Consider the following 12882-nt stretch of genomic DNA (forward strand, 5'->3'; position numbering starts at 1 on the left):
GGTGCTCAGCTGGGAAGCTGCAAGGGATGAGGGCAGCGATCTTCCAAGTCAGTTATGGAATTTGAGCTGGTTGTTCTCTGTGTAGCTCAAGGAAAGGGCAATTCCAAGCAGGAGGGTGCAGGAAAGAAGACTCATTTTTAAAGTAGTTACAGAGCATATGTCCCTATGGTAAAATAATGCCAGTAATGGTAATAGTGGTAGTAGTAACAATGATTATTATGATAATGATAATAATTGTAAGTTCCATGGCAGAGGCAGCTCCAGAACAGGAGCAGCTCTAGCAGCTACTGTAATTGTCCCTAATATTTAATTTTTATAATGATCCCTGGATGTGTCTTAGCTTGTGGCAACCAGCAATGTTCAGGACATTGATCATAGAAGTGTTCAGGTTAGAAAAGACTTCCAAGATCATCAAGTCCAACCTTTAACTGAATCCCACCACACCCCCTAAACATATCTCAGAGTGCCACATCTACTCCTGGTTTTTTTTTTTTTTTTTTTTTTTTTTTTAACATTTCCAGGGATGATGACTCCATCACTTCCCTGAGGAGCCTGTCCCAATGCTTAACCACCCTTTCAACAGAGAAATTTTTCCTAATACCCAAACTGAACTTCTCCTGGTGCATCTTGAGACCATTTCCCCCTGCCTTATCATTATTTGCCTGGGAGAAGCAGCTGACCCTCACCTCAGCACAACTTCATTTCAAAGAGTTTTAGAGAATTAATATTGCACTGAGCAGTATGGACAAGTCCCCTCTGCTTTGAATGTTTGTATGAATACCTGCATTGTACCACTTCATCTCAGGGCACTGGAGTGGATCCTAGAGCATTTGATTTTCCAGGACTGACACAGGGAGATTGAGGTTTGCTGTTTCCCGCAGTGCCAGTGTCAGTGCTGCTGCACAACGTGATTAAAGTTCACTTCTGCCCCTGTTTTCTCAGAGGCAAAGAGCTCCTGCCCATGGAGGAATTGGCCATTTTGATTATTGCCAGCTTAATTGTGGAAAATGTTTTTTTTTTTTTCTTTGTGCTTTAAAGGGAAAGACTGGAACAGGATGATTTTTCCATATGCATGAAGAGCAAAGGTTTAAAAACCAGCCATGCCATCTGACCAGCTCACAAACAGTTAAGCCAAAAGCTGTCTCCTGTTTCTTCTCCATCCTTCCCAAAGGTCTTGAGCAGCAGAGAATAAGATGCTGGTGCTTGATTGTTGTGACACAGCCCTAGGAACCCCCCCCCCCAAGGCATTTGCACACAGCAGGAATCTAAGCTGAATTAAGCTTTGGAAGTGAGATGGAGAGGCAGTATTATTCCCTTCATGTCCAGGGGATCAAAATAGGCCCCCAGGAAGATAAAGCCAGTGTTTGCCACCTAAATCAGATCAGCTGAGAGGCCTTTGAAAAGATTGGCTTAAGTGATGGTGCTGTGTGTCCACAGCTGACCTGTGGGTGAGCTGGGAGTAGTCCCCACTCTCCTCCTTGGCATCCCCTGGCTTCTCACGCTGATTCCCAACCCACAGCTGGCAGAGGGATGCAGGGTGGCTCAAGGATCTTTGTCAGAGCTCCATAAAACTGGGATTTCAGTAGCTTGGCTGAGCGGGGTGCAGTCAGAAAGGGACAAATAAAGCAAATAAAGCTTCGAGTGTTTTAAAGAATGACGGTGAAAACATTTGGGAACAGCTGTCTGGTGAGGTGGAGAGCAGTCTTCAGCATCAATATGGGCCTGATCCATCCATCCTTGACATCAGGACTGGACATTGAAGCACTGGGAGAGCAGCCTGGGAGTTCCAGCCTGGCAGTGAGCATTGCTGACTGGCAGGTACATAATGCCCACTGTTTAATCCCCTGCTAGCCTGGAGGAAATTATCCTGACAATTCCCATTAAGGAGAGGCTGAGTGACCACTCCTCTGCCCTGAAAACTTCACCAAAGCTGTTGACTAAAAGCAAATTGTCACGTTGTATCTTGTGAGAGGACTCAATACGCACTGAAGAGTTAGTGATAGTTAATAAATAGTAGCGTGTTAAGACATCTCTCTGGGTGATTTTTGTGTGCTGTAATTACACAGAATTGCCTGTTAGACTGGCCAAATAACATAAAAGGAGCCCTGAGCTCCACAACTGTGTTCCTGATAATGGGTGACTGTTAGCTTTGACATGGGAAGGCTGTGGTTTTGATAGGAGGGATGCAAAGCAAGGTGGAAATCCTCTGGACCTGGCTTGCAGTGGCAGGGGCTGAGCTGGGAAGGTGTCACATCTACCAGAAAGAAGGTGTGAAAGGATGATTTATTAATGATGCCTCTAAGTGATCTTCATGCAGGGACCTCAAAGCCCTTCTCAGAGATTAAATGATGGAGAGGAGAAGGCTCTGGGGAGACCTTATTTTGATTTTTCAATATGTGAAGTGTTAGAAGAAAGCTGGAGAAAGACTTTTTTACAGGTTTAATTCAGGATAGAGTTAATTTTAGCAGCCAGTATGGGACTGTATTTTGGGTTGTTGGACATTGCCATTGCTGCCACAGAGTGAGAGGATGAGGAGGAATGGCTTAAACTGAAAGAGGGTAGAGTTATATCAAATATTGGGAAGGACCTTTTTCCTGTGAGAGTGCTGAGGTCCTGGCACAGGTTGCCCAGAGAAGCTGTGGTTGCCCCATCCCTAGAAGCTTCCAAGGCCAGGCTGGATGGGGCTTGGAGCACCCTGGGATAGTGGAAGGTGTCCCTGCCCATGGCAGGGAGTTGGAATTAGATGATTTCAAAGGTCCCTTCCAACCCAAGCTATTCTGTGAGTCTATGGGAAAAAAGGAATATCTTGGTCCTTTCTCAGTGCTCATCTGCTTTGAGTTGAGTGAACCCTGTAGACCTCTGACAGGGCTGACCCACCAAAAAATCTCCTTTCAGCCCTGGCCCAATCCTGACATCCACCAGGAAGTGCTTGTGTCCTGCTCTCCCTCTCTCCCTGTCTTGCAATCACTGCATGAAATTGCTGGCCAGGGAGAGAAAACTGAGCCTTCCCTTGAGCACGCCCGGGGTACGTGGAAATTTCCCATCCCAACGAAGTATAAATGTGATATCCACAGGGCCTGGGCCCGGATGAGACATCCTGAATCTGACCAAGTTGAGGATTAAAAAAATCAGTGTTTTTTTGGCAGCTGAAAAGAGCACATTCACCTGCTGGACACTCAACCCTCCTGTGTTGTTTTCTCCAGCACTGACACACACCTTTTGTTCTGGAAGCTGTTTGCTTCTGTAAGCCCTGCTAAAAGCATTATTTTCCAGCAATTTTGACACCTCTCTCCCTGCTTTGACAAGAGTTGTCCAACCAGCAGTGAAATCGATACAGTGTGGCTTAAATAAAACTTCACAGGAGTCATAAAAAGCCTTTGGGCCAGTGGCACAGCAGAACCATTCCTGTGTAATTCTTGGAGTAAATCCCACCCAGCTGGTCCAGTTCTGTGTCAGGAGAGTGGAATGAGCCTGGTTGCTTTGAGCCCCTGACCTGTGAGGGGAGGGAGAGGGACTTGCTTGGTGTTGCAAAGATGTAAAGGGCACTCTGGTCACAGCCTGTGGGACAGTTACAAAAATCATAAAACCAAATTCCTCTGGTTTGTGCCTGGTGGTTTAACAAGAGGGAAAAGACAAAATTGTAGCTTGGGAAGTGTGTGGAATAATTTAGGTTGAGAAAAAATCTCCGAGACAGTCGAGTCCAAGCATTAACTTGGTAACGCCACGTTCACGGCTAAACCACGCCCCTGAGTGCAATATCCAGACATTTCCTTAACACTTCCTGGGATGCAGGTTCCACCACTGCCCTGAGCAGCCTGTTCCAATGCTTTTCAGTGAAAAAAATTCTTCCTGATAGCCAATCTAAACCTCCCCTTGTGTGACCTCAGGAAAAACCCTGTCGCCAATAAAGAGTCCTGTCTCTGGAATGGGCACCTGTGGGATGGGAGCTCTCCATCTTGGAGAATTCCCAAATCCAGACAAAGCCATCACCAGCCTCACCTGATGTTAGTGCTGGTCTTGCTCCAAGCAACAAATTGGGTTGTAAAGCTGGAGATGTCCCTTGCAACCGAAGCTCTGACTTCATGAATCTTTAATTTCAAATGTTCAGGAAGTCAGGCTCAAGGCAACTATTATGAATAGCAAACAAATTTCTAAAACCAAACAAAGCCCAGCCCCTCCCCAATTCCAAACTCGTGTGCCTGTTTTTAATTTCAGAGGAGAATAAACGGTTTAATTTTTCGGTGATTCTGTTGGTGTGATGTTGTGCCTATAAAGACTTTGTTCAAGCCTTTCTTGGAATAAAGAATGGAAAAAGTAGAAAGAACAGCTTGGTTGTAAGGTCTGGGGCAAACTGCACAGCATTAAGAAATACTTTGTTCTAATTGGAGCCTGTTTGACCCTGGAGCCAGAGCAGGGTAATGGAAAAAGCACAACTCAAATCGAGTTGCTTTTCACAGCGTTCTGCAGAAAGCCAGAGAAGGAAAGGGAGAAATGCAGAGAATTTGAAAGGGGGAGAGCCGGAAAAATGCATTAAGAGCAAGAAGAAAAGGCAGATTATGCCGTGGGAAATAGCCAAAGGAAAGGAGGCAGAGAAGACAAAGGAGAGCAAAAATTAGGGAGAAAGGAGGAGAAGGAAAAAGAAGGAAGCAAGGTGAAATTGTAAAGGAAAGGAGGAGCGTCCTTCTGCCCTGCCAGGCAGAGCGATGAGGTGGCAGGACAGCGAGTGGCCCCAGGCAGCAGCGCTCGTTATTTCCATCCTGGCTGATGTCATTGATTGCCTCTCTCCTCCCCTGTCATGCCTGGTGACAGAATCGCAGCCCTTGCGACTCAGAACGACCTGCTCTGTTCCCGACTGGCCCAGGGAAAAGTTTTATTTCCAGCTCCAAACAGGCACAGCTTTTTCTGTATTTCAGGGGGTTTTTGGATGGCCCCTCTCAGCAGTTCTCTGGGACCACCTCCAGTCCAGGCAGGTAGGAATCCTATTCCTGGCCTGTCTTCTGCAAACAACCAATTTTTTCCTCAGCTGTGGTGCTGGGAAAATCCCATAGGGCTGTTCCTTCTCTTACCTTGACATTTTTCTGTTGGTAGCATCTTTATTTTTTAAACCAACCTTGATTTCCCCATTTTTCCTTCTTTAAGGAAATTTCCCTCACAAGGCTCAGATCCTGCAGCATCTGACCACCTTCTGTCAGGGTGTTTAATTAGTCAGAAAAAATAAGCAAATGATTATTCGTTTGCTGAACAAAATATGTGGTGGATAGAGAAAGAATGTGGGAAGGACAAAGAAACCTTAATAATGAAGGAAGAAAGCAGAATCTTAAGATATTGGGGCCTAAGCCTTTAGGACTTGCTTAAGATAACTGTAAATGGCCTCGAGTTGCAGCAGGGGATGTTTAGATTGGATATTAGGAAAAATATCTTAATGGAAAAGGTGGTAAAGAAATGAAACAAGGAAATAGCAGAGTCATTATCCCTAGAAGTGATCAAAAAATGTTGATGTGGCACTTGAGAGAGGACATGGTGTAGTGGTGAACATGGTGGTGGTGCTGGGTTGATGTTTGGACTTGCTGATCTTAAAGGTCTTTTCCAACCTTAATTATCTGAATATTCCCGAAGGAGCAAGCTCCTCTTCTTCCTGCAGCCAGTGATTTTTGTGGTTATCCCCCTTCCAGATGCCAAGAAAAAGCCCATCAGGGCTGGACCAATCCTTCCTTTCCTGTAGGGTGGAGGGATGAGCTTCATGGCATCTCTTCATCTGTCTTTCTTCTAGACATGGGGTTTGTGAAAATTTGTAGGATGAAGAAGGAGGTGCAGATCAGAATCTTTCCTGGGGGATGGGCTGCAGATGGACATCAGTTATTACCCTAAAGCCTGGCTTAAGCTTGGCCAGTCATCATTTGTTTAATGCCTTGTCTAGGAACAAACATCTGAGCTAGGAATGATCCAGTACATGTGGAAGATCCTTAATTAGCTTCAGGATCTGGGAGAGGGTTATGGATGATGTGGGACAGTGGATGGGGAAGGCAGTGAGAGAACCTGAGCTCTGTTGGGCTGAAGGGCTCTCGGGGAGGATGTGGAAGGGAGGACAGATGGGGTTGCAGTGTTGGGATTTAGGGATGCAGCCTGCTCATCTCTTAAAAACCAAACTCCATTCCCTCGGTGAGCCTCGGTGGTTCAGGATTGAGTTACATGTCGGGCTTTCTTTGCTTTAATGGAGCTCCTCCCCCATTTTGTCCAGTTACCCATGAAAAGTCAGTGAAATGAGACCTACTTAAATCAAATGTCACAATCGATGCTCATCCCAGGCCACCATTTGTGCGATGTGAACTCAAATTGCCCTAAGGGGGGAGCAGGGAGAGGGAAAGGCTTGGGAAGGAGTTTGGAGAGAGCGAGCAAGGAGCCATCCGTGGCCGAGTGTCTTGTGTTCCACCGTGCTTTTGTCACAACCATGCACCAGGGCTGTTGCCCACCAGGATTCTGCAAGGGGGAGAAAAAAAGCTGTGGCTTCCTACAGGACATTGCGTCCATCTCTGCCACACCCTACCTGACTAAATCAGAGTCCTTCCCACATTTCAGTTTACAAGGAGCAAAATATGCGGTATCAGCACTCGCCCTGCCTGGATGATGTCCAAATCCAATTTTGTTTGATGGAAGACAAAATCAAAGCATTGATATTTTCATTGAAATTTATGTTTACCTCGTTCCCCCCGCCAAAAAAATGCTTCTAACCTTGCATGAATATTTGGCAGCAGTAAATTCTCAGGGTGGGAGCACAGTCATAGGAGTTGATGTAAAAAGTCAGTGACCCAAGTCTCTGTAAAAGTTTAGGGAAAGAATCCACAGGTGAGCTGAAACATCTCTTTCATGAGCATTCTGGGAATCTAAAGGCAGAGGGAGATGCAGGAGGGATTGGTGAGGCTCAGGTTTCTTGTCTGTAGCTGGTCTGCACACAGTGAAGATTCCTCAGACCACCTGTACTCCTTTTGGTGCCAGCTGGGTGCTCAAGCCATTGGCTGTGTGAGACATCCCACCCTTAAGGGACGGAAGCATCCAAAATTTTTGGTCAAAAAGAATGGCAGAAGTCAGAGGAGTCCCAAGTTTTATAAGTGAATTGCAGGTGGAAATGGTTATGTTAGTCCCTGATCTGGTGCCAGCACACAGCAGTGGGTTTTGGATAAAGGGGTAGAGTGGAAGGGGAAAGGGAGATTGATTAAAGAGAGGGAGAGAGAAACAAAGGAGAAACAAGGAAAGGGAGAAAGAGAAATCACCAGCGCTGGCTCCAGTATTGATCTAGCTGATGGGGTGTCCAGGGTCCTGGGGTGCCCATGAGCCCAGGGAGTACCTTTTTATAGATCAGTTTTCTCTGCTTTGGAGATAAGTCTCTCTCTTTTCATGCAAATCAGTTGTCATGCCTGTTCTTCTAGACCTTTCTGGAAGTGGGTTGGAGCCTTCAGGGATCTTGGGTGGTCTTGATCCACCCTATAGTCCATGCCCAATTCTTAACCTTATTCCTGTGCCTGCACTGTGCTGAGTTGTGCTGATCTCCAGGTGCCAGAACAAAGATTTTTTTCCCAGAAAAGTGCTACCCTACCTGTGCATGGCCCCTTTTCCAACCACGCCTTGTTCTTCAGTGTGTTATTACCAACAATCCTTGGTTGGCTTCATGACCACCCATGTTTGAGACATTCACATTAATCCCCTTATTTTCTAGGCTTCTACAGTGTGTCACTAAATTTTGGAAGTTCTTGTTCCATCCTTCCCGACAGCTGCTGCAGGGTTCCTTGCAATGGCGTGGTGAAAGCTTTATTCCTCTTTATTTCCCCTCAGCTGTGAGAAGTGTCCTTGTTCAAAATAAGCAAATAAGGAGGATTTTCCCAAGCCCTCAAAAATTCAGGGACACTTCAGCTCTGACCTTTGTGTATCAGGGTTATTAATCTTTTTTTTTTGTGGAGTAATCCTGTAGTGACGGTGGGCCTTGAGTAAGTGGGCACAGGTTTGGTTTGGCCATGTGCTGAGCTGGCCAGGCTCCATTTAAACCTAGCACTGAGCCCTGCCTGATGTGTTTCGCTTCGCAGAAGGCTCAGTAGCCTGGAACAGAACTGCTGTAGCCTCAGCTCCATGGCATCCCTCTGACTGGAGGTTCAGGCTGAGCAGCCTCATGCCTGCCAAAAAAAACGGTGTAGTCAAGTCCTTAGAGGACTGCCTGTTTCATTCCCAAAATCATGCATAATTTACTTTCCTTTTTTTATTTTATCTCCTGTGCTAAGCCCTTGCTATGTCAGAAACCATCCCATCTCCATGAGTGAAGTGCGAGGTGCTGGTGCTGTGCCAATCTAATGACAGCCTTGACTGGGCTCCCTGTCCTCTGCAAATGATGCAGCCCTAAAAAATGGGTTCTTGGGTGTCTGTTCTGCGTGGGGCTCTGCCTCTCACTGCCTTCCTGCCAGCAGAGATCACTGATGTGGAAATAAGGAACGTGCAGGGGGAAAAAAAAAAATGCCTGCAGCAGAGAAAGCCAAGTGGGATTGAGCTCCTCGCTCTGAGCTGAGAACAGGGCGAGTTCAGTGATATCAGTGTGGCAGATGTTGGGTAGTTACAGGATGCAGAGAGCTCCATTAGAGAGGTTACAGTGTGTGTGTGCTCTTGATATTGCAAGAGCTGATGTTCTTTTGTATTCAGCCAGAAAAAAAGAACCATTCCACACCAGGTTTTCCAGCCTGAGTGATCCCCTTCTATGAGAAAAATGCCTTGTGTAATGGTGTAGGAGCAGTGAATTGATGGATGGTGGATCCCTGGGGAGGATACACATCTTGTTTTTCCTTCCCTTGCTTCATTTCATCCTTTTCCAGATGAATGTTTGTGGTTGGTGGAAAATTTTCACCTTCTTTTCATCCTCCACCCTTCATCACCGCTGTCCCAGAAGAGCTCGTTTGTAATTGTTCTGTTATTGCTTCATTAATTATCTTCCCACTTTCACACTGGATATGAAGAGCCTGATCCTCCTCTCATAACACCTTTCACATGCCTGCCTTCCATGGATGTCAGAATTGTTACCCAGGCTTGACACTGGTTTGTGGGGGCAGAATCAGGTCCAAAACAAAACAAAACAAAAAAAAAGGCTGGGTCAAGGAGAAACAGATCCTGGTCTCCTTCCCTGCTTGTTTGTATGCACAATGTGATGTGAAGGTCAGCTGAGTGGACACACCAGCAAACAGGGAAGTTCTTGCCATGGAATTTTCATGGTAGAACTGGCTGAACTTATTTTTTAATGTCTCACTTTCTCTCTTTCAGAACATGGAAAAGGTGCTGGTCCCTTCTGTCACATTAATTGTAGGCTGTGGAGTATCCTCGCTGACACTTTTGCTGTTGATTATCATTTATGTCTCTGTTTGGAGGTATGGCTTTCATTCTCTTCTCTTGTTTTTGGGGAAAGTAACTGTCTTTTGACCTACATGGATCCTGGAATGTTTGCTCTGTGGTTTTGGGTGTCTGGTGTTTGAGGAGGAACTGTTTGGGAATGAGTGGGCCCTGCAGAAAGTCATCCTGGTGGCTTAGCTGGCATTATTCTCTCCTTTCAGTGCCAGAGAAATTAGCAGAGTGAAATTAGTGCCATGCCCTCATGTAGGGACATTGTTCCATTTCCAAAAGCCTCGTGCTGGTTTCGATGCCTTTGTGTACCCCAGGAAACCTTGTCAGAGGCGAGGTGGACACGCATGGCCTCTTGGCAGGCAGATGCTGCTGCAAGGTAATTCTTTGGGAACATCCAAACCTCCGTGATCTGCCATGAAAACATCTGGCCTGAAGAACTGACAGAACTTTTCAGGAGCTTAAGGATGTTGAGCCTTAAATCATCTAAATAACTCCCCAACCTTTTAGCTACTTTTTGCCTTCAGCTTCAGGTGCATATGGGATTCCCTCAGTACATCCCATTGCTGACAGCTCCTGTACACAGGTCGGGTGGAACCTAAAATTGTGCCATTTATGGAGGCTGAAGGGGTTTTGAAGCAAAGCTTTGATGAACAATTGGCCCATGCCCCTGTTAGATACATTCTGGTGACTCTAAGCTGGAGGACCTGAGGTGTGCAAGGGATTTTCTCCCTGTAATGCCTTCAACAAGGTCTGAGTTTATCCTACGGGATCCATGTCTCTCCTAAATCCATGGCAAACACGCTGAGACCTTCATGGCTCGAGGCCAAGCAGAGACAAATCAGAACCAGGTGAATGTCTGTGAAACCCAAATGGAGTGACTGCAGGGAGTACAGTTGGGAATTATTGGTGATCCTTTTGGGAGAAGGGATCAGAGTGAGGCTCTTATTTTGTGCAGTGCTTCTTCTCAGCAGGAAGGAAAGGGTAAATTCCACTTAGAGATTGAACTGAGATAACTTTTTCTGCACTTTGATAGAGGAAAGAAACAAGAGAGTAAACACTGAGCAAAAATGCATCTTTTTTTTCTGTTGATACTGTGACAGTGCATAGTGGCTGGTTAATTTTGGCAGCTGAAGACTGATCATGATAACGTTTATCTAGAACTCAGGTTTTTCCGTGCCTGGGGTATCATTGGATGTGCTCAAGTCCTTGTCCTCTCCTGCTTTTCCTCAGGCTGGGCGGCACTGAGCAGCGCCGGTAGGTGACTTACTGGGGTCACTGGTGTCAGGATCAAGTGGAAAGTTAGGATAGAAGATTAAAGAGCAAGCGTTCGAGCCTCACCCTCTCTTTCCTATCAGAAACAGGGTCAGGATCTGAAGCCCAGGCTCAGACATGAGGCTGAATCAGTTTGGAGCATGCCAGAGCCATTTGGAATAACATGATGTATTTTTTTCCAGGACTGTGCTCCCCCCCGCCCTTCCAATATTTACTGTTATTGAGGACGGTAAATTGCCTGACCTGTTTCAAACATGTTCTGTTTAATTTCTCATTCCACTCTTTGCCTTATGCCTATGCCCAAAACGATCAGCAGGAATGGGAGGACACGTTTAAGGGAGGCTTGAATGGGTATTTCTGAGCTAGCCAAGGATGGACATGCATTTCCAAGTGATCCTGAGACCAGCTATATCTTGATTAAAGGGCTCTCTATCCTGAGTCTCTGTGTAAATATTTGTAAAGCATGATAAAGTGATCTCTAGAATTTCTCTTTGGTGCGCTGAGTTTGTTCCATTTCTTCTCTGTAGATCATGTTTTCATGTTTTCCAAACTTCACAGCATTCCCGTGGCTGAGCCCTGAGCGCTCTGTGTGTCCTTTTTATTTTAGGCATAGCTGCTGGACGTGAATGTGCTTTCCTATTAATGGTCTCAGGAACTTTGTATTCAACATTATCTCCTGGCTCCCACTTTGTTTTGCCCTAAATGTTGTATATTCTGGTAGACAGCAGCTGGAGGAGTGCTTAGAAATGGAATCAGCAGTATTATTGTCTCTAAAACACAGGAGCAGCATCAAAGTGGTTCTTTTCCACCATGCTGGAGAGAAAACTCCTCTTGTCCTGGCTGCCTGATCTTGTGTGGAGAGCACTCACCAGAGCTCAGCTGTTTCGTGGAGCTTTGGCCGGAAAATTTCCCATTCAGAACTCTGGACAAAGGCATCTGGAGCATGCATCCATAGACCCAGCTTGAGTATGAAACACTTCTGATGAATAAGCTCGCTGAGGCTGACAATCTGGAAGCTTTCCCAGAATTTTGCCCAGCTAGGGTTTGTTTGTGTATATGGGAACCAGAAAAGAAAAGTGTAGGGGGGGTGAGAAAAAGGGAGAGGAACACGGTGAAGAAAAGAGGGGCAGAGTAACAGGGAGGTGATCCCAGCTTTGGGCTACATATCAGGGAGGAAATGAATTTCCCCTCCACTCCCCATTCAAAACCCCCAAATAAAGGCTGCTCCGTGGTGGCACCTACTCAGCCACTGGCATGAATGGCACGAGCTTTTTGAGGCAAGTGATCACTTCAGACACGGCCAACTTGGCACAGCCCCGTTGGAAACTGGAAGTTGTTTCTGTTCGACGGCTGTTGGTGGCCTGTTGGTGGCCTCACTCCAGTCCCCAGTAGACAGATGGCTGCAAAAATCCCTGCTGCAGATGGTGCATCTCTGGTCTTATTAGCAGGCTCGACAGAGGGGTCAGTGACACACTGGGCCACAGAAGTGGAGTGACCTTGTTCCATCTCTGCACTGACTGTCCTGGGTCACAGCTGGAGGCACAATCTGTGTGTGGGCCACGTGCTCCACCACCCCTGTGGGAAAAGAGGGGGAATTGCGAGAAAAGATTGAAAACTGGCGTGGAAATGAAAAACTGGGGGGAAAACCCAGCCACTCAGGGGTCAGAACAGGCAAAATGACACCTCTTTTCAAGCAGCTCCTTGACACACTGGCATTTCAGGAGTGCCTCGATGTGTTTTCCATCCCTGAACTCACTGCAGCTCAACAGCCTCTGGAGTCAGTGACCTTTCCATAGCACGGGGATCGATCCCTGCTATCGAGCAGCTCCTCCACCAGCCCATCCAGCGTGTGGGGCAGGGCAGAGCTCTGTCCCTGGCAGCAGCTGGGTGAGTGCTGCATCACTGCAAGAGAACAGCCCCGGCTTTTCTCACTCCTGAGGATTGATTGAGTGGCTGTCAATGAGTTCTCTTGCTTTAAACCCAGGAGCTCTGCCTGTGCTGGGGATGCTGAGGCACTCCTGGCCCTGGTGGGAGGTGGCAGGGATGAGTAAGTGGCTGTGTGGAGAGGGATGTGTGTACACACGGTGAGAAAGCAGCGGTGACTCAGTGTTTGTGGAGAGGAGAGGAGTCTAATGGGGGCAGAGAAACAGACTGTGGGCTTTTCCCACCTTTCCCATCTGTCTCAGCTGGTGCAGGGCTTCCTGCAGCCTGTGGGGAGCCTCACTGGTGACCAGTGACAGG

General features: G+C 46.8%; 1 protein-coding gene across 4 annotated transcripts in view; it reads left to right on the plus strand.

Moving 5' to 3' along the window:
* ADGRB1 (adhesion G protein-coupled receptor B1) overlaps positions 1 to 12882 on the plus strand; it is a 139754-nt gene that overhangs the window by 63655 nt on the left and 63217 nt on the right. For 2 of the 4 annotated variants that reach the window (XM_053946809.1, XM_053946816.1), the window contains exons 13-14: positions 9292 to 9395; positions 10528 to 10623. In XM_053946809.1, coding sequence (XP_053802784.1) covers positions 9292 to 9395; positions 10528 to 10623 — 200 coding nt within the window. The remainder of the gene's footprint in view (positions 1 to 9291; positions 9396 to 10527; positions 10624 to 12882) is intronic. The other 2 variants (XM_053946825.1, XM_053946832.1) reach the window with 1 other exon arrangement.

Source organism: Vidua chalybeata, chromosome 1 (assembly GCF_026979565.1).
Source record: "Vidua chalybeata isolate OUT-0048 chromosome 1, bVidCha1 merged haplotype, whole genome shotgun sequence".
Lineage (NCBI taxonomy): Eukaryota > Metazoa > Chordata > Aves > Passeriformes > Viduidae > Vidua > Vidua chalybeata.